At 43.9% G+C, this 25050-nt stretch overlaps 1 protein-coding gene across 15 annotated transcripts in view; it reads right to left on the bottom strand.

Moving 5' to 3' along the window:
• AGAP1 (ArfGAP with GTPase domain, ankyrin repeat and PH domain 1) overlaps window positions 1–25050 on the bottom strand; it is a 636895-nt gene that overhangs the window by 218302 nt on the left and 393543 nt on the right. For 13 of the 15 annotated variants that reach the window (XM_019022384.4, XM_019022385.3, XM_004033402.4 and 10 more), the window contains one exon: window positions 4746–4914. In XM_019022384.4, the coding sequence (XP_018877929.1) occupies window positions 4746–4914 (169 nt within the window). The other 2 variants (XM_055380627.2, XM_055380628.2) reach the window with 2 other exon arrangements.

Genomic DNA, 25050 nt, shown 5'->3' with positions numbered 1-25050 from the left:
TAAAAGAGAAAATATTCAACTGTGTTATACTACCAGATACAAACGGAGTCATACATCTAAGACACTGTGGTAAATCTACATAAGGCAAGACAATGCAGGGATACCAGGTCTCAGAACACATCTGAGAGGCCAGAAACACAGCCCATCTGATGAAGTGATTGAGTTCTACAACAAAGGCAACATATGGAATTAATAGGGAAAGAAAAAAAATTCAACAAAGAGAAAAAGGACAGTTGATTATTTATTTGAATAAAAAATTCAATTAGATTTCTGTCACACACAATAGACACAAACAAATTAAAGGTGGACTAGGGGCTAAATACATGCATATACATGTATACACACACATACATACAGATATATATGCATATACATATATTCACACACATAAACACATACATATATTTTTTAAGGGAAAAAAACAATAAAATTAAAACTTAGAAGTATACATATATAAACTGTGGTCTGGTTTCAAGATTATGAAAGGCTTCCTAAATAGCTTAAAGTAGAAATCACAACAGTAAAAGATAATCTGATTATAAATAAAAAAGAGGGAAAACCTTTTTATGTAAAGACCATAAAATTTAAAAGGCAAATAATAAACTGGGGAAATACCTGCAAAATATATTCATATCCTAAATATACAAAGTTCTTAGATATCAATAAGAAAAAGACAAGAACCTAGTGCAAAAATGGGCAAAGGATACACCTAAACAATTAATTACAACGTAAGAAACACATACAGCTAATACATGTGAGCTGTTCAACTTCATTACTGATTGAAGAAATCCAAATAAACAAAACATGAGGTATTTTTGTCGCTCATCGGATTAGCATAAATTCTAACAATAATATTAATAGCATTAGCAAGTGTGTGAGGTGAAACGGGTGATGGCTATGGATGGGAAGAGTTTTCATGTAAAACCTTTTAGAAGTTAATTTGGAAATGTGTATCAAGAACCCTGTAAATGGTTATACCAACCGAATGAATCATTCCATATATGGACAGTTATTCCAAAGCAATAATAAGTGTTAACCACAAAGATTAAGGCTCATACATATATCAGGTCTATGTGAATGCAAGTTACGGGAAGAGAAGGCATAAAATGTTGATCTAATTCAATCGCATTAAGAAAATGAATACAAAAATGAAAATACAAAGAAAGAAAACCCTCCAGTTCACCCAGAACTGAGACAAAACAAATGAGTCAAGAGTGAAGAATAAGGTTAAGTATTCAATTTTTTGGCAAAAACAGCTCTCTAATACCTATTTTTAGCTGGAAGTCCGTCTCTTAAATGTAGCCTCAATTTATTTCAGATTGAATTTGCTGTGTTGGAATTCCTCAGGTGAGAGGACATTTTGTGAATGATGATTTTAGACACAAGAAACTCAATTTTCAAAGAGTATAAAAACTCAAATCCCCAAACGCTTTAATTTCTTAAGCAAGAAAGAATGTATCACTTTACAGATTCATGTTCATGTTTAGAGGAGGCGAATGTAAATTAAAATTTCCCAAGATTTTAATGAAGCTGCTTCCTCTTACAGAAGTGCCTCCACCCATGACTTATTCTCAGAACCCAAGAATGAAGCTGAGCAATCAACAGGGAGCTGCTATCTGAGATCTGTGCCCTCCTGCTGCACACCAGCTGATGACTTCACCTGCATGCTTGGTCAGGGTGCCACTTCCCTTAGCACTGCTGTGGCCGTGAGGCACTTTCTTCTTCCCAAAGTGGCAACGCCTCTGTGCTAAGGTCATACCTCCACTTCTCTATCCCTAGTTGGAATCCAGAGAAGAGGGAAAGTCAGCCAGGCCCCTGTGTGGGATTAACCTGTTTGAGGGTTGCGGAGATGTCCTGTTACACACTGAGGGCTGTGACCATGGAAAAGGGATTTCAATCTCGTCGCAACCCTCCCATTTGCCCAACAGGGGCTCTTAAAGAGAATGAAACTGGGCAATGGGAAATGCCTTCCAAGGACACACAGCTCACTCCCTGAAAGAGAAAGGCCCATGCCACAGCTGACTCCATCAGATATGGCACGGTTTATAGGGCCTTTGTATTATCTACTTAAAATCACACATTAGTGTTTCCCTTAGGACAACAGGGGCATTTGGCTCCAAGGAACATAAATCTCAAGATTAGGAAGTTCAAAATCCTACTTTTACATAGTGAACGCATCTTCATAGAATTGGTGCCCTTCCTTCATATCTGTGTGCCTGGCAAATTCCTATCCTTTATTCAAACTCAGAAGGTATCCCCCATTCCTTGAAGCCTGGCCCACCTCCTGGGGAGCCGACCGCAGCATCACTGGGTCTCCAAGCCCTGCCCTTTACACAGCCCTCCTGGGGCCTGTGGCTCCGTGCGGCCTCCATCTACTTGTCTTTCTCCCCAACAACAGGGGAGATTCCCGAGGGCGGGAACTGTGTCTCAGGCACACGTTAGAAACTCCACAAATGGCATGATTTAGCCATTCCACAATGTATATATAATTCAAAACACCATGTTACAAAGATAAATAAATGTTTATTTAAGTTAAATTAATTCTATTTAATACATTTTTATCAATTTAAAATTATAAAAATGAAACTCAATAAATGCTTTTACTTAAATAACTACATGACTAGATGTGATGGGTCAGAAGGGAGGTGGAAACGGAAGAATTCCAGAGGTTAGGGACTCCATATCTGCAGTGCGCACAACTTCTGGCACAAAATAGGTGCTTCATAGATTTTTTGTTTTTGAGACGGAGTCTCACTCTGTCGCGCAGGCTGGAGTGCAGTGGTGCGATCTCGGCTCACTGCACTCCACCTCCTGGGTTTAAGCGATTCCCCTGCCTTAGCCTCCTGAGTAGCTGGAATTACAGGTGCACACCTCCACACCCAGCTAATTCTGTATTTTTAGTAGAGATGGGGTTTCACCATGTTGGACAGGCTGGTCTTGAACTTCTGACCTCAGGTGATTCACCCATCTTGGCCTCCCAAAGTGCTGGGGTTACAGGCGTGAGCCACCGCACCTGGCCTATAGATATTTTTTGAATAAATGCATGAGTTTATGTAATGTACTAATGTAATAAAGCCTTCAGCATTTTACTCACTACAGATTGTTTTTTCTTTCTTGTGCCCTTCTTTTCTCTCTTCCCACCCCATAGTTAGCACACCGCTCTAATAAGAAAAATCTCACGGATGTCTTGGAAGAAAGGTCGGCAGGTCATAGAAGCCCCTGTAAAAATACTGTTCTCACTTTTCTGGGAGGCACTAAAGACTCCTTTAGCATAAAGCCAGTTTTAACTTTGATTAGAAACAACAGCTTGTGTTTGTATCCAGCTTTCCCAGCACTTTCATGTTGTCTCCTCTGACACCGCCCCCCTGCAACACAGGCAGGCCAGGCAAGAGCACCCCAATGTGGTGGGAAGGAACCAGCTCAGTGACTGCCTAACACTATGCAGCGGAGCCCAGGATGGTGGACCCAAATTTGAACTCCTCTGTACCATCTTGCTCTCACCTACCAGTGTCGTTCATGCCTCAGAACCAGGCAGTCAGCACCGTCCCTCTTTAAAAGCACTTGATGTTTCAGAAGAGGAAAGTGCAGCATTAAAGACCAGAAACTCTCATAGGAGAGAAATCTGTTTTTTTTTTTTGAGATAGAGTCTCGCTGTCACCCAGGCTGGAGTGCAGTGGCGCAATCATGGCTCACTGCAACCTCTGCCTCCTGGGTTCAAGCGATTCTCCTGCCTCAGCCTCCCAAGTAGCTGAGATTACAGGCACCTGCTACCACGCCCGGCTAATTTTTGTATTTTTAATAGAGACGGGGTTTCACCAGGTTGGCCAGGCTGGTCTCGAACTCCTGACCTCAGGCGATCCACCCGCCTTAGCCTCCCAAAGTGCTGGGATTATAGGTGTGAGCCACTGCGCTTAGCCAGAAATCTGTTTTAAGAAGACTGGATGTAGGTGGGAGAGAAGAAAGTTCTGGACTTTCTGCTGGAGAAAATGCAAATTCTTGAAGGGATGTCCCCATGAAGGAGCCTGACTGTGTGTGTGTTTATGGGAGGGCTCAAGAGGATCTTCTCCTTATCTCTGATGAGCAGACATGGGAAGGTTCATGACACACGGCAATTATTTGCAAAAACGTAAATAAAATGAACAATGTCATTTTGGATGGCTTGCAACTGGGCACAGAGGCCAGGAACTTCTAAACACATCAACATTTGAGAAAATACAGCTTTCTCTGATCCCGAATGAAAAAAAAATCTCTTTAAAAGAGAATACAGAGAACTAAAGTTGCATTAAAGAATGGCAGATAATTAAAATATAACAACACAGAATTTACATTTTATATAGGTCAAATGGTTTCCTCTGAATCTTGCTCCGAATGGTTTTTCCACTTTCATACATACAGTTATCAGAAATGAGTTAATCTTTGACACTTTAACGTTAATTCACGTTTTTCAGAAGGATCTTAAAAACCCAGTTCACATGTTAAACTTCACTTTCCACTATGCAGCCCTGGGAAGGCCTAGATGTGTGGTTTTTGCAGCTCTGACTCAAAGCACCATTTGCTCGCTGGCATTTGCGGAACTGAAAGTTTAAAGGAAATGATCAGCCACAGAAGTGATCAGGTTTCTAAACCTTAATCTGTAATGTGATAGTTACCGTCTCCACTTAACCTAACAGTCCAACATTGTCCTCGAGCCTGGACCACCTGTTGCTGTTGAACTTGATTTGTTAGTGCATTTGCTGTAAGCTTACCTGAATTGGGTGAGATGTGTAAACTGCTCATGTCCTTGGATAGGCCATTGGTTTTAGGGCTGGAGATGGGTGCGCAGGCTGACGTGGCTCGGGGTGGCCTCTTCCCTGGGACTTTCACAGTGGTTCTCAGAAGGTCAATCTCCTTACCATGAACATTCTGCATGTAATCCTGTTGAAAATGTTAAACATCCAAGAGAGATAAAAAAAAAAAAGACCTTTTACAACCTAGAACAAAAGGGTTTATCAGACATCATGAGTTAAAACCCTATGACCCTTCCACTGTGGAAAGTACTTTAAAAATCATGAGATTTTTATCTATAGAGTACTGGTAACATCATTATTATATTTAAATCAGAGTTTTGCTTCTGTGTCCTGAACTAATCCAGGACCTAGAGATATAAGGAGAGACACAGCAGGTGCCTCCTTCAAGGGGCATTAGGAAGTAAGTCTACACATAAAATCTGATTTTTTGAACTCTTGCTTATCTGAGGGTACATTAGGCTCCTCCTATAAATTCCAAGTAAAATTCCATGGAGTAGGAAACCATTTTGTAATAACCTTTCTGTCTCAGATGGGAATATCATTAAAATCTAGATAAGACTGAAGCTCTCTGGTGAAAAATCAGGTGAAAACCAGAAGTAAAAAGGTCAACTGTTGTGCTAAGAACCAGGAAGATGTCCAAGGGGTATCTGGCTTTCTAGGCCTTGGAAGCAAATGACCCGCAGCAATCAGAGAACTACAGGGAAGCCTCGGTGGACAGTGACTGTTCTCTGGCAGCTCACTTAACTCACTGTGGAGCCAAACACTACCTGGAAACTGGCTGACGGGCAGGGAAGGGGGAAGGTGAACAAGCAACCGAGAGCCGAGGGATGGGCCTGCTGGCCAGTGAGTTACTGATCCTTTAGTGCATCATAATCATCACTCATTATTATTATATTATTATTATTATTATTGTTATTATTTCTGGTAATGAGACTCCCTGTCTGCAAACACACTATCTTAAGCATTCTGGACACATGTTACTCGATATCACACGTTAAGAAAGAATATACACTCAGCCCTCTGTAACAATATAACAATTAAAAAAAATACAAATACGAAAATATTGCATTTACATTGCATGAGGTATAAGTAATCTAGGGATGATTTAAGGTATCCGGGAGAATGTGTGCAGGTTATATATAAATACTATGCTGTATTATATAAGGAACTTGAGCATCTGAGGATCTTGGTATTCTGGAGGGTCCTGGAGCCAATCCCCCATGAATACAGAGAAATGATTGTATTTGAAAATTACTCTTGGAAAAACAACATTTCAAGTGTTTTAAGACTATGCAGGAAGTGGGAATAAATATGCTCTTTCTTTGGCAGCATCTTGGTGAATTCCCTTTAGATTTGAAAACCAATAAATTTGTCTTTGTTAAAAGTAATTAAGTTCAGGTGACCATAATTCCATTTCATTTATTAAATTTTTTAGAGATGAGGTCTTGCTAGGTTGCCCAGGCTGGTATCCAACTCCTAGTCTCAAGTCACCCTCCCACCTCAGCCTCCCAAAGCACTGGGGTTACAGGCAAAAGCCACCGTGCTCAGCCAACGTAATTTTAGAAGAACTGCCAAATAAACTCACATGCTGGATGCAAGGGACCGAGGCAGGTTGGGGAAGTGGGCTGCTGTCTTTTAACTGCCCAATGGCAGTTACCTGATGCAGAGAGATAGTTGGATCAAGTTCTAGAATCACTATGCAAGGGTCGGAAGCCTCTATCTCAGGGACAAGGAAACTTGGCCAAGTGTATTGAGGAAGCTGCTGGGACACAGGGTAGGGTAGCAAAGAGGCCAAAGCGAGATCCCAGTGGCTTCCAGGAAACGGGCTGTCTACCTTTTTGTTTTGTTTTGTTTTTTGAGACAAGAGTCTCACTCTGTTGCCCAGGCTGGAGTGCAGTGGCATGATCTCAGCTCACTGTAACCTCTGCCTTCCGGATTCAAGAGATTCTGCTGCCTCAGTCTCCCGAGTAGCTGGGATTACAGGCAAGCAGTCCACCTTTTAATTGCAGGACAACACCCACACCTGTGAAGGAGTCACGGGTTTATCAACAAGTAGATGTTTGCTGATAGAAGAAACGGCACAACAAAAGCCACAAAGTACACAATTCCAGTTCAGGGGAAAGGAATGAAACCGTGGGTTCTCAGGGCAGAGGATGAGAAGAGCTGTTTTCTCCCTGCCCAACCATGGTCAGGTGGGTGAGCCTGGGGTGTGACAATGTAGACCTTCCCGCAACCAACATGACTTACAGGCTGCCACATGGAGTCAAACCAGACTCAAGGGAAAAGGGTGCAGGAATTCTCAATGGCAGGACGGGCGGGAGGAGAACCTCTTTACATGAGGGCACAGCCACACTGGCGGGGGACACTCTGGCAGATAAATACAGAACCCCAGTAGGCTCCCCTACATCAGCCCCAGAAGGACAAGATGTTTCAGGGTCCCTGGTGACCCCTGAGGACGGAAATCTTGGTGCAGACAGAAAGCTCAAAGCATCAGGGTCAGAACCAGGAGGAAGAACAATGGGCTGAAGACCACTGGAGAAAGGATCAGAAACTGTGCTACAGTGGGGCAAATTCAGAGGCAGGGGCAAGGCCGGGCATTCCCCGGCAAAGGACAGACAGGCTATCCAGGCAGAAAACCCTGGCACGCGTGCATCTCACATCAGCCCAGAGGCCGGGAGCAGAGGTGCCCGGCCACCTGAGGCTGGTGACTGGCCATTTCATTTTACAGGGTGGCTCAGGGAGGATGGCCTGACTCTCAGGGCAGGCTGGCTGGAGTCAGCCACAGTCCCCTTGGAGGAAAGCTGTCATGGTGGGTTCGGGTAACAGGAGGGTGGCATCTGGGCTGGGAACCACAAATCTGACTTCACCAGCCCCCGAAAGGAGACTCCACTTGGAAGTTGAGATGCTGGACTCCACAAAACATAATCAACTTTGAGAGGATGTAGACCAAAGACAGAAAGAAAGTTACTATTGAATTAACTCTGTTAAACTAGATGGAAGGAAAGCTAGAGCTGGAAGAGGCACAGGAATTCTCAGGACTGCGCTGTGTTGAGGGTGACAAATGAAAAGCACATCAGGCGGGGCGCGGTGGCTCACTCCTGTAATCCCAGCACTCTGGGAGGCCAAGGAGAGTGGATCACTTGAGGTCAGGAGTTCAAGACCAGCCTAGCCAACAGGGTGAAATGCCTGCTCTACTAAAAATACAAAATTAGCCAGGTGTGGTGGCATGTGCTTGTAATCCCAGCTACTTGGGAGGCTAAGGCAGGAGAATCGCTTGAACCTGGGAGACAGAGGTTGCAGGGAGCAGAGATCATGCCACTGCACTCCAGCCTAAGCGACAAGAGTGAAACTCTGTCTCAAAAAGAAAAGAAAAGAGAAAAGAAAGGAAAAGCACACCGTAGAGTGGTGAGTGTTGGTCACTTCTTAAAAAAGGTTTTTCTCAAGCATCTTTAGTTTACTTCCATTAATATCCACTGAAAATATGCAAACCCAACTTTCCAAACCAAAGTTAATGCTTGCAAATAATGAATTCCTTCTTGCACAGTTACTCCTTTAAAAATATCAGCTTGCTATAACTTTCTTCCTTAATGCCAATTCTTAACAAATTAAAATACAATAACAGGAGTGTAATTGAGCATTTATTGCTTATGGGCTCTAAAATGAGGCTAATCAGATAGTGACTAAGCCTCAGCATGGGATCTTTTAATAGGCATGTTTTAACATACAATAACCACGATATTTTATTTAAAATTATTATAGAAATGTACCAAGTGTCTGCTCTCCAGATTCGAAAGCGGCAAGGGAACCCATTTATCTTTAGCTCAGCATGGGCTAAGGGATCTGTTTTCTTGCCTGAGTTAGGCGTTACAACCTCAGAAGAACTAGCTCTAAAAAATAAATAAATAAATAAAATCGGTATTTAAAATAGCCAATTCTTATATTTCAAGGCACGGCGCATTCTTAAAAACTTTACAAAATGCATTTCCTACTCAATAAAAGCCCTCCGACTCAGTGCTTCACACACAGGTGGGAGGTAAAGACACATGTATCTGTGGCTTCTAGTTCCTCCCAAGAGAAACGACACTGAGCTTTCTGGTTTTGAAAGAACTGATCCTTTTCATCTCTCCCCAGCTTGGTACTTGAGGAATTAAAGCTACAATCACTAAACAACGTCCTCCGTAGAAGTCAAGGGGCTGTGCAGACCCTTCACGGGTCTGAGGTAGGGACCTGGGTAAAATTAAGACAGGAAGCTTGATTTTGATATGCAAATGTTACAGATACTACCCTTCTCCATGTTCCTTGTTGAAAATGCTGATCGAAGATAAAAGAGGAAAAACCCTTTAACAAGGCGTGAGGGTAATTCAAAGCCAAGTACTTTTAAACAGCACTTAACAAGTCCCTGGGGCCCACTCAAGAGCCAGGCCCCCCAGAGGTGCCATCTCCTGCCCCTCAACAGCTTGAAAAAGTAGTAATTGCAAACCTATTTGCATTTTCCTTCTCAAGTTGTCCATGATCATCATGTGGCTTATTTTTTCCAAGCAGGCGCCAGAGCAAAGGGACCTGTTTCCGAACCCGCCAATTGCTCGGTAACTGTGCCTCGCTGTCCCCCTGCAACCCTGCTCCGGCACCTTTGCCATCCCTTGTTTTTTACATTTCGCTCCTAATTATGTTGCATCTATTGCCGTACACTTAATTAGCTGCATTAATGTGATTTCTTTTCACATAGTCAAGCAATTAAGAGCTATGATTGAGTTTCATTCAATTAGCCTCAACAAACATGCTAATTGATGTCCCAGATGCAAATGAGGTGCAATGAGAGAAACCTGCTAGCAATTGAGAGCCGTGTCAGAGACCCACAGCTTTCAACTTGCTGACAGCAGCACAGCTTAACGTGGCGCCCGCCTTCTGTGGGGCTGCCTTTGGAGAAGGACGCGGAGTCATTAGTATCTCGGTGTACCAGATCCCTCCTGATAGAGAATGAATTGATTCGCTGCTGTATCACGTTGTCCTAGAATTTCACAGTTATGTGTTCCCAGGACCAGGAGGTTACCAAATGAGTAACACTTGGCTCCACCAAGGAGGGTGGTACAAAGTCCTCATCAAAATACCGTATTAGGCTACTAAAAAATATACAAGAATTCTCCCCAAAACTACAAAGGGAAAGGTGTGTACATCTTGTCTTGGCAATCCCAGATCCCACTATGTGCCTGATGGCCTCTCCCGTCCTCAGTAAATGGTGAGTTCATCTTAGTCAGCTCTGGGGCATTTGGCACTTGAAGTTAAGCTCAAAATACAGCAATCCATCAACAGTCCCTAAAAATACCCTTACTATATTGATTCTCACTGCCTCGCATCCGGAGGTTACCTTTGGCTGTCTGGTGAAAAGATGGTTTGCTGATGTGTTCACAGGGGTACTAAAAGCAGTTAACAAGATCTTAAAGCTAAACTGAAATGCATACACTATACGACTGGCATCTCAACATTAGATCAGAAATAAGCATATGGCTTTGAAAATCTGACAGTGCTTAAGCTCAACTTTCTTCAAGGATAGAAAATGTAATCAGCATACTCCATTTTTACGTATACTTCAAAAAAGTATTAAGACTTTTAATTTACATAGTTAAATGATGGAAAAAATAATGGAAAATAGTGGCAGTCTGTTCCAATTTGTTTTCTCCATTAAGTTCCAGTTTATAACTGCACATGTATGTTGAGAAATATAATATTTTATATTAATATATAATACTGAAAAGATAGATCACTTTTCAGACAAATCAATAAGATTTTCAAAACAATTCAGATACAGTACTTGTCTTTTTATTGCTGTGTTGAAATTTGTTTTGATGGTGCAAACATGCTGGTGATTAACATGAATCAAAGTAGTAGCCCCAAACTGTACCAGTCATCATCACATTATTCACTGGCATGCTCTTTAAGTACAAACAAAAAAGTCTCACTTACAGATGTTCTGAATACTCTTAAAAAAAGAAGTGCTACTGATTTTTAAACATTTCGACCTTTGAGTCCATGTCTTCATTTTCTCAGGTATGACATGGAAAGCATGCATAAAGCATTTTTGCTGGCTACCGGAGGGTGATGGCTGTCTTGCAAAAATGCACTTCTGCAGCTGTTGGAGTTGCAAGCTGAACCAGCCACTTTTTTGGTGGGACAACATTTTTACCTGAAAGAATGACTGTGCCAGACATTGACTGACTCTGGTTTTTAGTTCTATGTATGTGGCAAACTTGTATCTCTAACTATGAGCTTGACACCTTCCAAAGACTTAGCAACTTTTCTGACAAGATTGGCGGTGATACAAATGAAATTTTTTGATGTTATATGATGAAAACTATCACTATTTAGAAATCTGCATACTTCATTTCAAAAATAGTTTTTCTTGAAATGACCAGGGTATGACATCACATGCATGGATGCACGTGGATATGCCTGCATGGATAAAACACACATAAAAGATCATTCAAAGGGCAAGTCAGTTGGATGGATTTTAAGGTAGTAGAGGAGGAAAAAAAATTAGTGATTTCACATTGCATTACTAAGCTTTAAGAAACTATCACATGTTGAGTTTTGGTGAAGTATGCAAGAGGAATATCCACAATTATCTGAAATGAGGGTTGAAATATTCCTCCCTCTTCCAACCACACATCTGTGTAACGTGAGATACTCAAAGACTAACCAAAACAACCTATCACAACAGACTGAAGCAGATACGAGAATCCAGCTCTCTTACACCAAACTGGGTATCAAAGAGACCTAAAAAAATATAAAACAATGCAACCCTTCTCATGATTTTTTATTTTGAAAATTATACTTTTCACAAAAATATTATTTATACTAACATGTAATGGGTGGTTTATTGTTATTTTAAATGGATTATATATTTTCTCTGTTTGAATTTCTAACATGATGAATATCAACAGACAAAATCTATATGAACAAAAGCTCTTTGGGGTCCCTCCATAATTTTTTTTTTTTCCCCGAGATGGAGTCTCACTCTGTCGCCCAGGCTGGAGTACAGTGGTGTGATCTCGGCTCACTGCAATTTCTGTCTCCTGGGTTCAAGTGATTCTACTGCCTCAGCCTCCCGAGTAGCTGGGATTACAGGCACGTTCCTATGCTCACCTAATTTCTGTAGTTTTAGTAGAGATGGGGTTTCACCATGTTGGCCAGACTAGTCTCCAACTTCTGACTTCAGGTGACCCACCCGCCTTGGCCTCCCAAAGTGCTGGGATTACAGGTGTGAGCCACCACACCTGGCCCATAATTTTTAAAAAGATAAAGGGGTCCTGAGCCCAAAGTCTTGAGAACCATTAGTCCAGCTTCATGTCTGCAAAGCAGCCATTGGCTCCATGTGTATGCTTTTATGTACACAACCGGGGAGGAGCAAAGGGTTGGACTGTGGAAAGATATTGTAAATGTTTTCACATTTGTTTGTTCCTCCTTCTCCTGGAGGAAAAGAATGACTCATTATTCCCTATTTTCACTGCACTTCATGAATATCCAGTATCAAAAGGAAGCAGTAATTTGTTAAGTTCTATTTTTAAAAAGCCTCACTTCTGGGCTCAAAAAAAAAAAAAGTATGTAAGAGAAGCCATTGTAAAGTTCACTACTATTCCTAAACTCCATTTAATATTATATTCAAAGGAAACTAATCATAAAGACATATATAGGACCACCCATTCAAAAAGATCAAGCAAATGTTCACATCCCACATTTATGAATAATAAACAATGGCCTCGTACGTGGTCACAGGTGCAGACCAAAGTCATGCTCCTAAAAATACTGTGAAAATATTGTAAAACTATGAAAAATCTTCTGGCCACATCCCTTCAGATCACAGAACTCAAGAAGACAATTACTCTTCTCTCTAAAGGATCATAGTCACAATAGCAAGGTAGGAGGCAGCTTCAAAGGGAAAAATCCCATGAGAAATAATTTTGTTTCCCAAGACAGCCAACAGCATTCCAGTGTTTCACTTTCAGAACTGCCTTCCTGAAGACTACCTGACCCATGCTTGTAAGTGCATGAGAGTGACCGGCAGCCATGGCAGGAGGAAGGCACCTGGCCAATCAGATGTGTAGCATGCACAGAGGCAAACGGCTCATGCTTATGGAATTCACTGGTCTTACCATGTTGCCCATCATCCTGAAGCAGCTGGATTAATAGAATGGTGGAATGGCCTTTTGAAGTCACAATTACAATGCCAACTAGGTGACAATACTTTGCAGGGCTGAGGCAAAGTTCTCCAGAAGGCTGTGTATGCTCTGAATCAGTGTCCAATATATGGTACTGTTTTTCCCATTGCCAGGATTCACGGGTCCAGGAATCAAGGGGCAGAAATGGAAGTGGCACCACTCACCATCACCCCTAGTGACCCACTAGCAAAATTTTTGCTTCCTGTTCCCACAACATTACGTTCTGCTGGCCTAGGGGTCTTAGTTCCAGAGGGAGAAATGCTGCCACCGAGACACAACAACAATTCCATTAAACTGGAAGACTGTCACCTGGCCACTTTGGGCTCCTCCTACCTCAAAGTCAACTGGCTAAGAAGGAAGTTACAGTGTTGGTTGGAGTGACTGACCCAGACTATCAAGATGAAATCAGTCTACTACTCCATCATGGAGGTAAGGAAGAGTATGTGTGGAATATTCTTGACTCAGTAAATGCTTTATTGGGTCTGGGTCATTATGCTACATGTGGTAAAAAAGAAGGCTGGTGAGGCCTTGTTGGGGACCAGTGGTGGCAGCTTCATGTACAGTGGAGAGTCCCTACATGATGGCAAAAGCAAACTTCTCTGCTTCATGTGCTGCCGAGGCCAGTGTCCAACAGGCGTGGGCTCAAGTCCACCAGTCCAAAGGGTTATTCTACTACAAATCAAAAAGCAGAACATTCCAAATCGAATTATGAATACACCTTTTGCTTCTTGACTGTATCTGTCTTGACTGACCTACTGTATTGAGGTTTACACTGCCTGAAAGATTTTTCTCATTCTAGGTTAAATTGAGTATTACGCAGTTGTAACCCATGCCTGCTCAAACCTAGCCTGTACGATGCATGCCTCGGATATGAAAACAGCTGCTTGTCTCTACACAGTCATTGTAGGCCTCTCATTACAATGAACTTCAAGGAGCCAGCACCATTCCTTTGCTGTCCTAGTATTTTAATATTTGAATATGGCTTGAAACAACTGGATCAATAGTTAGATCCTAGAAATTTTGACTTATAAGGAAATGTTCACCATGGTGATACTGCCTGTCTGGGTCTCTTTAAAACTTCAGATTTCTTTGGATGAATTTGCTAAAATGTGCAGCGCTAAAACAAACAGTATATATATTTTTTTAAGACACAGTTTCACTCGTTGCCCGGGCTGGAGTGCAGTGGCATGATCTTGGTTCACTGCAACCTCCGCCTCCTGGGTTCAAGCAATTCTCCTGCCTCAGCCTCCCAAGCAGCTGGGATTACAGGCGCCCGCAACCATGCCTGGCTAATTTTTGTATTTTTAGGAGAAAGGGCGTTTCGCCATGTTGGCCAGGCTGGTCTTGAACGCCTAATCTCAAGTGATCCGCCCGCCTCAGCCTCCCAAAGTGCTGGGATTACAGGTGTGAGCCACTGCGCCCGGCCAAACAGTAGAGTTTTAAGACAGAAGAGCATATACATCTGTCCTCTGAGGTGAATATCGATTGCTACATCATGTCTTCTGCCATGAGACCTAAGGTAACACGGACAAACTCCCACTTCGGTTTTTCCCCTTGACAAAGGGTCAGTACTTCTAATTTTTAAACTTTCCACCTAGGCCTATTTAGAAGTCTCCTATACGTATTTTTCCCATGCATTGCTTTTACAGGAATTATTCTTGTTTTCCTAAACATAATGCCTGCCAAGGGAGTTCACAGCACCTTGTATTAGATTCCATTCAAATGAATCAGATAATTCACTGATAACCACACTTTTCTGATTTCCTAAAGAAGTCTTTGGAAGACAAAAGTCGACTTTCTCTTGGTCAGGGAATAAGCCTCGATATCAGAGCGCCTCCACTCTCCTCCGAGTTGCACACTGGGGGCCTGTCATTCAGTCACTCAGGGTCCCCACGTCCACATCTTTAAAAACAGTTCTAGCTTCATGATACTGTTACGAGGGTTCACTGAGATAATACTCAAATGCTTAACAGAGCGCCAAAGCCCTCCATAAATGTTAGCTCTCACCATTCTTGTCCAATAAAAATACTGAACTATTTTCCCTCTGACTTTATGTGGCAATTTCTTGAGCTAAAGGTGTTGTTCCCACTTGAGGTAGCAATTCTGACATGGTAAGTCATTAGGGTTGACCTGCAAAGCCATTTTTCACTTTGTAGCACGGGCGGGGGGGGACACAAAAAACCTGTCCTCTGCAAACACAAGACATTTTCTGCTTTTTCCTCCTTCTCTTCCCCCACCTTTTTTTTTTTTTTAAGTGGGGGAGGCATGTATATGGTAGTCAGACATTTTTATTGCAAAATGCTGTCTGGAAAAGATGCAAAACAAAATTGCTAAAATGCAAGGGGAAAAAAAGAAGGGGGAAAAACAAAAGGCCCCGTTCCCTTTGCTTATTGAGTTCAAAGGCATAACATGTAGCACCCTGCAGCAAATGGGAAGCTACACTAATTTTAAAGCCATAAAACGCTATCAAGTGCCCTGCGGGGCAGGACTACTCTGAAGCTAGTGGCACCTAAATAAGACATGGTTCATTTACTTCGCAGCTTAGCCTAATGTAATCATCAGCGGATTTTTAGCCTAGAGTTGTAACAGGCAAATAGCCGATGTGGCAGAGGCGGCCCTCCCAGCCATCGAGCGGGCTGCAGCTAGATTGCTGTTGATTAGAAAATTTTTCAGTTTTGACAAGCACTTAATGAACATAAATCGCACCTTGATTGGTTTCCATCTGGGGCCACAGGCACACCTGAGAAGAAAACAGGCCTCTCCAGCCCTGCCCCTCCCTACCTTCCAAGACTTCGGCAACAAGCCCGCAATCAGGTTACGAGCCAAAGAAGAAAATATTTATAAAATATAATAATGAAATTCAATTTCTTAGTAGAAGTAAAAGAACATTCCTCATGACCCCCCACAGTCATCCTATCCTACTGAGTCCTCGGCTGTGACTTACTGTTGCTGAGGAAACCAGAGGGATTTGATTTATTTACCTTGTGTAAGAATTTTTGGCCTCAATGAGTAACACGAAAAGGCCAAAAATGGAAAACAAAATGTTATCAATTGGGTACAAAGGACGGCCAGAGACGATCTGACATATCGCGCGGCATACTGGTAAGACGATGTCCGTTGGATTCCACTGGAAGCTTAGAGACTCAAACCCTCCAGCCACACTGTTAACTCTGCTATTTATAGAAACACACATATGTTCTACTTTTTCATTTTAACTAGAAATGCAAGAAGACAGAATTTTTCAATGTTGAAAATAGGTTAGGTAGGATCTACACTATTTAGTGGTTTAATTTTTAGAAACATGAGGACTTGGTCAGGCGCGGTGGTTCACGCCTGTAATCCCAGCAGGTTGGGAGGCCAAGGTGGGTGGATCAGTTGAGGTCAGGAATTTGAGATCAGCCTGGCCAACATGGCGAAACCCTGTCCCTACCAACAATATAAAAATTAGCCGGGCATGGTGGAATTGCTTGAACCCTGGAGACGGAGGTTGCAGCGAGCTGAGATCACGCCACAGCACTACTCCAGCCTGGGCAACAGAGCAAGACTTTGTCTCCAAAAAAACAAATAAAACCAAATAAAACAAAAAACAAAAAACAAACAAAAAAAGAAATACGAGGACTTTATTTTGTCCAGTCTCACCCTGCTTCCATTCACTGTGTGTCAACATCAATAATGAAATGTCGTGAGGATAGCTTTCGGCCCTTTTATTTTTAAATCCCAAACATTTCCAAACCCTGGGGGTATATAAAATAAAGAAAGAATTACTTAGACAGAAATAGACTTTGATACAGAGTCCTTTTCTGTGTTGGTGTAACAGCAGTGAGTTTTTAGTAGGCTCCGTTTCCAACAAAAGTTGTCACTATGCCCTGAAAACATTTCTACTTTTATGGCGGCCTAATTCCTTGGCTTTGGAACTGTTGACACATGGGAGAAACAACTGATCACATTCTTTCAAACAGGTCACATGAATGACAAAGTTCTTTCCCAGGTCACCCAGGTGCTTAGCAAACTCCAGGAGAGCCCATGTGACCATGTCATTGCTGGGTGGTTTTCTTCTTCTTATCACATGGCTTCCAGACCACCATGCATGTTATGAAGCCTGCACAGTTCACTGCGGTCAGGACTGGGCCCAGCAAATGTACCATGACCAGAGTGCTGGTAAGGTTGGGCAGGTTTAACATTCAGCCATACTCTGTAGCTTTCCCATGTTACAGTTTTTACATTTAAAACCCAAGCTCCGAAGAGTTATCTGTATGCTCACATTCCTAGCAGCATTGTCCACAATGGCCAAGAGGTGAAAGCAAGTGTCCATCCATGGACAAACAAAATGTGGTGTGTACATATGACGGAATATTACTCAGCCTCAAACAGGAAGGAAATTCTGACACACGCTACAACTGGAAGAATCTTGAGGACATAATGTTAAAAGGAACAAGCCAGTCATAAAAAGACAAACAGCATATGACTTCATTTATACGAGGTTCCTAGAGCAGACAAATTCATAGAGACAGAAACTGGAATGCTGGTTGCCAGGGGCTTAGTGGAGGGGGGATAGGAATTTGTGTTTATGCGTAGAGTTTGCTTTGTAAGATGAAAAAGTTCTGGAGGTTGACTGCCCAACAACGTGAACATACATGATACTATTGAACGGTATACTTAAAATGATTAAGATGGCAAATGTTGTATGTATTTTACAATTAAAATGAAAAAAAACAACAAAATCCTGAAGCGTTTCTCCCATCAAGATCCTTCTTTAAGTTGCAGCAAATGGAGCCAGAATATGGCTGAGACATATTTCTGCTTCCTAAAAGTGTTGCATGGTGGATTCCTTCCACGAGGTTTCAGGAACTCTAGTCCTACACATTTAAGGAAAGGTTAAGCACATGGGCTAATTGTGCCTCCATCCATCCATCCATCCATCCATCCATCCATCCATCCATCCATCCATCCATCCATCCATCCAACAAGCCAGTGTTCCAGATGTTAGAGACACATTGGTAACATATACATCCTTGCCTCAAGGAGCTTCCAGTCTTGTGGGAGAATCAGAGAGACGGCCCAATAGAGTAACGTGAGAGCACACACAGCATGGGTGCCCAAATACGCCGAGTGTGGGGAAACTCCCAAGAGGAAGTAGCATTTAAGCCAGGATTGGAAAGAGGAGTTAGTGAGGCAAAGAGATGGGGCAGAAAAGAACATTCTCAACAGAGGCAACTGCATTTGTGAAGACCCGGAGGCCAGAGAACATGGCAAGTATGAGAAACTAAAAGAAAACAAAGACAGCGATAGAGCAGGAAGCAGGTGAGAGGACAGTCTGAGGAGGCAAGCTGGGGCAAGAGCAGGGGCACGGACATCAACCAAGCAGGAGGGGGGATCTTCTCCATCATGGAAATACATAAAAGAACTCAAAGGAGGGAAATCAACAAAAATATGATGGGAATCACAAGGTGAAAGTTAAAAGCAGCTTAGGAGTAACCGCTATTCTTCATACAGCCAACGGGTTTTGGAAAACTTTATGAGCAGGCCACTGCGCTAGTTGAACTGAGCAAAAATGCAGGCCTGCACACTCAGGGGAGTATGGTCTTCAAGATCACCTCTGTGTGACTTCTGGCATCATTCTGGATGAATTCCCAGGAGGAAGAGAAAACGGAGGCTGAGGCCGAGGCTGTGGGTGGAGGAAGAAGAGCTAGCAAAGCAATCACTGCATAATTGACCTTGAGAGGCTCAGTGATTCTCACACTGTGCCTGAATCCCAGGACTCCACAAAGCCACGTTGGAACCAACATGGAAGCGGGTGGGGCAACGGCAGAACCGGAAACCACAACTGATTCCCAGCTCGGTGTTCTTTGACCTGTACACCAGAAGGATCAGCTAAGAGAGGAGCTGACTCACACTTTAGAATCAAGGAGGGAAGAAATCTTAAGATGGAAGGAGGTAATTTAGATTTGCAAGCCACAAAGTTCCAATACCTTTACTTCACAATCTACAAGTTGAAATGAAGTTGTGCCCATAGCTCTGTGTGTGTGTATGTGTGTGTACATGTGTATGTGTGTGTGTATGATGTATGTATGGTCCTATGCATGTGTTCACAATACATTTTCACATCCATTTTCTGTTGGAAGCTGCTTCAAATTCTATCTTGGGAAGAGGCAGAGCTACAGTATGACTTGAAGTAGGCAATATCTACACATCAAGGTTCTTGGGGTGACATTCACACCACTGGCTTGAAGGGCCAGATATCCCTGTGAAAGCAATCCATGCGGAAAGCTGGACTCTGGCTGTTCCCAGGGAAGCGAAGAACATCACAGACTCAAGGATGTGAGTGTAAGCTCTGTTCAATGGGGATTATCTCTTCGGTCCCAAGAATAGCCAACCAACTGGGGATTCTTCCTGCTTCCCCCGAGCTGACTCCTGCCAGTCTTAGAAACTTGCAGAAATACCCGTTGCAGTTCATATTGTTTACAAAAGCATTCCCATTTGCCTAAAACAGGCAGCTCAGGCTAGAACAGCAATGTTGGTTCGTTGCCATAGTTCCAGATCTTTGTTCTTTAATATCTGTATAATCTCCTCATATACCTCTAAATGGATTGTTTTTTGGATTCCAGTGATGTGTTTAGATTTTGCAGCATTTGTAATAATGCCATGTGAGGGAGTAATTACGTGTGTGTGTGTGTGTGTGTGTGTGTGTGTGTGTTCTCCACCCAACCCTATGTCAGTTTAGGGAGGTCATGTTGTAAGACATGGTGAGTATTGTTAGTCTCAATCACACCACAATCTGTAGAGCACAGCCAGGATTGTCAATGCTGAGGGCTGGAGTCCAGGAAGTTCAGGAGCAAAGATGCTGAAGGAGTCACACGATTGGAAACTTCATTGTGATGGCACTCAAGTCACTGTGACCGGTGTGTACTAAGCAATACCTATGTGCCACTCACATGACAGCCCCTGGGCAGACTGTGGGGAACACAGCCCTCCTCCTGAATGACATACACTAGATGGGGCAGAAAGGGACATTCTCACTGGAGGCAATGATGTACACTAGATGGGGCCTGGGAATCAGAGAGGGCCATGAAGGCACATCTGCATGATGGACACGGCACACCCACACCACAGACATGGTGCACCCTCGTGGACATGCCACACCCACGCCACAAACATGGCGCACCCTTATGATAGACATGGTGTACCCACGCCACAGACACAGCTCTCCCTTATGATGGACATGGCACACCCACACCACAGACACGCTACACCCACGCCACAGACACAGCACACCCTTATGATGGACACGGCACACCCACACCACAGACAAGCCACATCCATGCCACACCTGCACCACAGACATGCTACCCCCATGCCACAGACACGGTGCTCCCTTATGATGGACATGGCACACCCGCACCACAGACACACCACACCCACGCCACAGACACGGTGCACCCTTATGATGGACACGGCAAACCACGCCACAGACATGGCGCACCCTTATGATGGACACGGCACACCACGCCACAGACACAGCACACGAAAGGCCAAACGACAGCTCCAAGCACCTTAGCTTATGACCAAGAAAGCAAGATGAAATAATTTTTGATCTTAAGATGAATCACGCCTTCTGCAGCAGCGTGCCACAGACTTGACATGTCTGACTACGCTCTTCTCAGTAAGAAAGGGAGGTCTGTCTTTTTGGTCATCCCAGCTTCACATCTGAAAATCTGGCCTTCACATTTGTCAATCCAGTAGCCTGCACAGGAGTTATTCTGATTGTTTCAATGTTCTGGGGAAACCAGTGAAAAGTTTCTCTGAGTGTAAATGAATGTTCACGACCTCAAGAAGTCTGAGGTCCACCCTATCAGACAGCGAAGGTGGGTGAAGAGACGGATCACAGATTCTTCGTGAATCTTCAATCCTCAAGTAAAATGTTGCAGTTCTATGTGAGGAATTCATGTATTTACAAAGGCAATTACAGGCACTGAGCACAGCCACGAGCTGCTATTCTCATACCATAGGTATCTTTTTTTTTTTTCTTGAATGATTTCTTTTGAGGAAAATACCTACTTAGGAATCATCACAGATCTTTTTGTTGTCTTTACATCAGTAAAGAAGTGGGTCTTCTGTCTGATTTTGAAACTAGAAACTTTCTGAAATCTGCATTCTGATGATAATTTCAGAGAGTCCAAGTTTGGCTGCCCTGGCTTTGAAAGAACAAAACCAAACCTCGATGACACGCAGAATCAAAGGGTCTATGTGTTGCAGGAGAGTCCAAGCCACTCAGTTAGAAATTAACCTGCCTAGTAATGAAAAGAAGGAAAGCTCTTTAACAATTTCAAAAGAGGAAAATTTGAGAAGGAAAATTCCAGTATTGCAGGTCAGGGAGAAATGACAGAGCCACAGCTGTTCTAATCTGGGCACATGCAGAATGGAAAGGAATCTAAGAAGGACATTTTTTTTTTTTTTTTTTTTTTTTTGAGATGGGAGTCTCACTGTTGCTGAGGCTGGAGTGCAGTGGCACCACGTCGGCTCACTGCAACCTCAGTCTCCTGGGTTCAAGCAATTCTCCTGCCTCAGCCTCCCAAGTAGCTGGGATTACAGGCACCCACCAGCACACCTGGCTAGTTTTTATATTTTTAGTAGAGATGGGGTTTCACCATATTGGCCAGACTGGTCTTGAACTCCTGACCTCAGGGGATCCATCCACCTCAGCCTCCCGAAGTGCTGGGATTACAGGTGTGAGCCACCACGCCCGGCCAGAAGGAGGTTTTTTAAAAGTCTGAGCAGTTCATGCACGTCTGCCAGGTATGGCTGGAGGGGAGGAGTTTCACAGCTGCCAAACGACCTCCTGAGGAAGCCCAGAGAGCCAGGACCGGAACGCAGGTGAGCCTTCCTGGACAGGGGCACGGTGAAGTCCTTGGCTTGACCGTGAGGCCACTGAGCTCATCCTTCCAGGTCCACTTGGGAATCCCACTGCACACATCTTTGTCAGCAGGAATTGCAGCCTTGCACTCGACGGCCGTGCTTTCGACATGGAAGATGAATAGGTGGCCACGCTGAACTGTGAAGCCCTGAGGTCCGAGTTCTTTCTCATTATGCCTCCATTTTTCTATCAAGGTGCTCCCTAAGGCTCACATTTAAGTCCACAGAAAGGGACTCTCAGGGTCTTAGAACAGGCTGCCCTCGATCCACCTCAACTGTGATCCAGCAAAGTGTCTGAAAACCATGAGACACTCATATATATTTCCCCCAAGAAAGTTAAGCAGTTAGGGCTTTTTAAAGGTCTTGGAGACATACAATTTTTCAAAGACACAAAAATGTAGACTGCGGAGCAGCAGCATCAGCCAGCGTGCTTGCTTTGACCGTGTCAGTCTTATTTAAATGTTTGGGGTTATCATTGCAAAATGCCAAGTGGAGATAAAGGAGCTGTTAGGGTGGTCAGTCCTGCAGCAAGTGTAGCCAGGTCCCAGATTGCCTGGGACTTCCCTGATGTTAGCCATGAAAGTCCTACACCCTGGGAACCCCTCAGTCCTGCAGAAAACCAGGGCAGCTGGCTACTCCATTAAGGCAGTTTCATTCATTATTTGGTTGAGCTTTCTATCTGTTATCTCAACTGGGTTTTGGTTTCATTTAATAATAGCATCTTGAGAAAGAAAGATGAATTAACTGAGGTTTTTTTTTTTTTTTGAGCCTCAGTTTTAGTCTTACACCCAGTAGCTTCAACTTCAGGACAGCGTTTTCCTTAGAAATCCAACTAACTCCATTAGCTTGCGTTTGCTGAGAGTTTTTGGTGAAAGTTTTAGAGCTCACACTCTTCAGAGTCTGAAGTGACCTAGAAGACAATGTCATCAAACTTCCTACCCAGTGAAAGAATTCGTTCTCCACGTTTCTAAAACGGACACCTTCCAGCCAGTTTCCCAATGTCTACCTTCAAACGCACCCACTAGAACGGATGTAGCCTGAGCGTCTGCAGCAGGGCACCTCTGTGTGATCTGAAAGCTGTGCAGGTGTGCTCCAGCTCCTGGACAGGCTGGGCAGCCCCCGCCCACTGTCAACTGGTGGCTGAACACACTCTGTGAGGGAAGCAATGATGCGGACGCTGTAGGTTCATTCACCCCTCCCCACTCTGGCACTGTCCTTGTTCTCCTGCCCCACCACTGGCCTTTAGGAATAACCACAGCTGGGCACAGTGGCTCACGCCTATAATCCCAGCACTTTGGGAGGCTGAGGCAGGTGGATCACTGGAGGTCAGGAGTTTTGAGACCAGCTTGGGCAACATGGTGCAATCCCATCTCTACTAAAACAAAAAATTAGCCAGGCATGGTGGTGCATGCCTGTAATCCCAGCTACTTGGGAGGCTGAGGCAGGAGAATCACTTGAACCCAGAGGTTGCAGTGAGCTGAGATCGTGCCACTGCACTCCAGCCTGGGGGACAGAGTAAGACTGTCTTAAAAAAAAAAAAAAAGGGAATAACTACAGTGGAAATCTACCAACACTTCCTCCTGTGATCATACCTCCTTCTCTCAACCTACACAGCATGGAAGTGCAGGGACCCCATCATCCTGAGGCAGCCAGTGCTAACACCTCCTAAGCCTTTGGGGAAGAGCTGAAGGAGGCTGGGAGATGTGGCTGTGGGTGATGGCTGGGGTCAAGACTTCATAGAACCCAAGCTGAGCAGATCTGGGGCCTGGAGGTATCACTGGCATAAACTTTCAGGGAGCTTTCTTAGTCTGAGTTGGCTCAATGTTTTGCTTCTTTTCCCCTCTGATTTCCAGGGAAATTATCACATCCTATGACCTGGCTATTCCATAAACAATTCTATTCCACTGCTTAGAAACAGAGGTTCTCCCCTAAGAAAAAGGTTTGAGGTTTTCAACAACAGGAAACAGACTTGGAGAAAAAGGTTTCCCTCCATATCTTCCATCTGTGATGTAGGAAGGGTAAGTAGATTTAGCCTATGTCCTAAGTAAAGGACAGAGTGAGGCTGAGCTGCGAGTCAAAGGAACTAGGGATTGCTGGTCTCCTAAACAATCTATGTAAGGACTGAGCTTGGGGCTCAGGGCTAAAAAAAAAAAAAAAAAAAGAGAAAGACACTTTTGGGGGATGACGAGAAAGGAAAGAGAAATCCAAAGCAATTAAGTGGGAAGGAAAGTGACATCCCAGGGCCACCGCCCAGCTGAAGTCCCTCGTCATGATCTTCTGCAAGTAGAAAGCTGCCCCAGTTCTGAGGGAGACATGGAGTCCCTGGGGATCAGTATTTGTGAGGTTCCCAGGCAGCCGACCCATTCTGGGTACATTTTCAGCCTCACACCAGCCCCACGGTGTCCTGCAATGTCAGGTGCCCCCAGTTTCACGACTGGCTGCTTTGTTCTGAAGCCACAGTTTCAAAGAGCAGGTCATCCTGCTGGGATTCCACGAGCTCGGTGCACAGCACGGCCACATACCGACTGTTTGTTTGGCCAAGAGCTGGGTTTATTTTTGAACACACCGATGTGTGGAAAACATCTGTCTGGGACTGATACTTGAAGTTCGTGTCCAAAGGTGATCGATCTTTCACACAAACACTTCCGTGGACACTTGTGCAATAAGCAAACTGTGTTCAGATACCTCAGGAACTGAACTGACCTCTTCAGGGAGATCTTTTCCTAAGGGCATCTAATGAAGACACTGAAAAACCCTCACCCAGAGTTTCTGGCAAGGTTAGGAAATGGTCAGTCTCCTGCTTCCACAGTGTGCGAAGGAACTGAAAGCCAGAGCTCCCCACTGCTGGGGTGTCTTTCCCAAACAAAGGTATGAGGATGCTGGCACTGCTGGGAGCACCCAGGAGCTGAAGTGGCCACAGGGAAGGCTGGGGCAGTGGGTGGCCGCTCTACCCGACAGCAACAAATGCTGCACCTGCCTCTATCAACTTTTTTTTTTTTTTTTCCCTAAAGACAGGGTCTTGCATGGTCGCCCAAGCTGGAGTGCAGTGGCACGATCATAGCTCACTGTGAAGCCCTGACCTCCTGGCTCAAGTGATCCTCCTGCCTCAGCCTCCTGAGTAGCTGGGACTACAGGTGTGC

Source organism: Gorilla gorilla, chromosome 11, assembly GCF_029281585.2.
Source record: "Gorilla gorilla gorilla isolate KB3781 chromosome 11, NHGRI_mGorGor1-v2.1_pri, whole genome shotgun sequence".
NCBI classification, from domain to species: domain Eukaryota; kingdom Metazoa; phylum Chordata; class Mammalia; order Primates; family Hominidae; genus Gorilla; species Gorilla gorilla.
The sequence above is the reverse complement of the archived record's forward strand: the minus strand, read 5'-3'. Positions and strand labels throughout refer to the sequence as shown.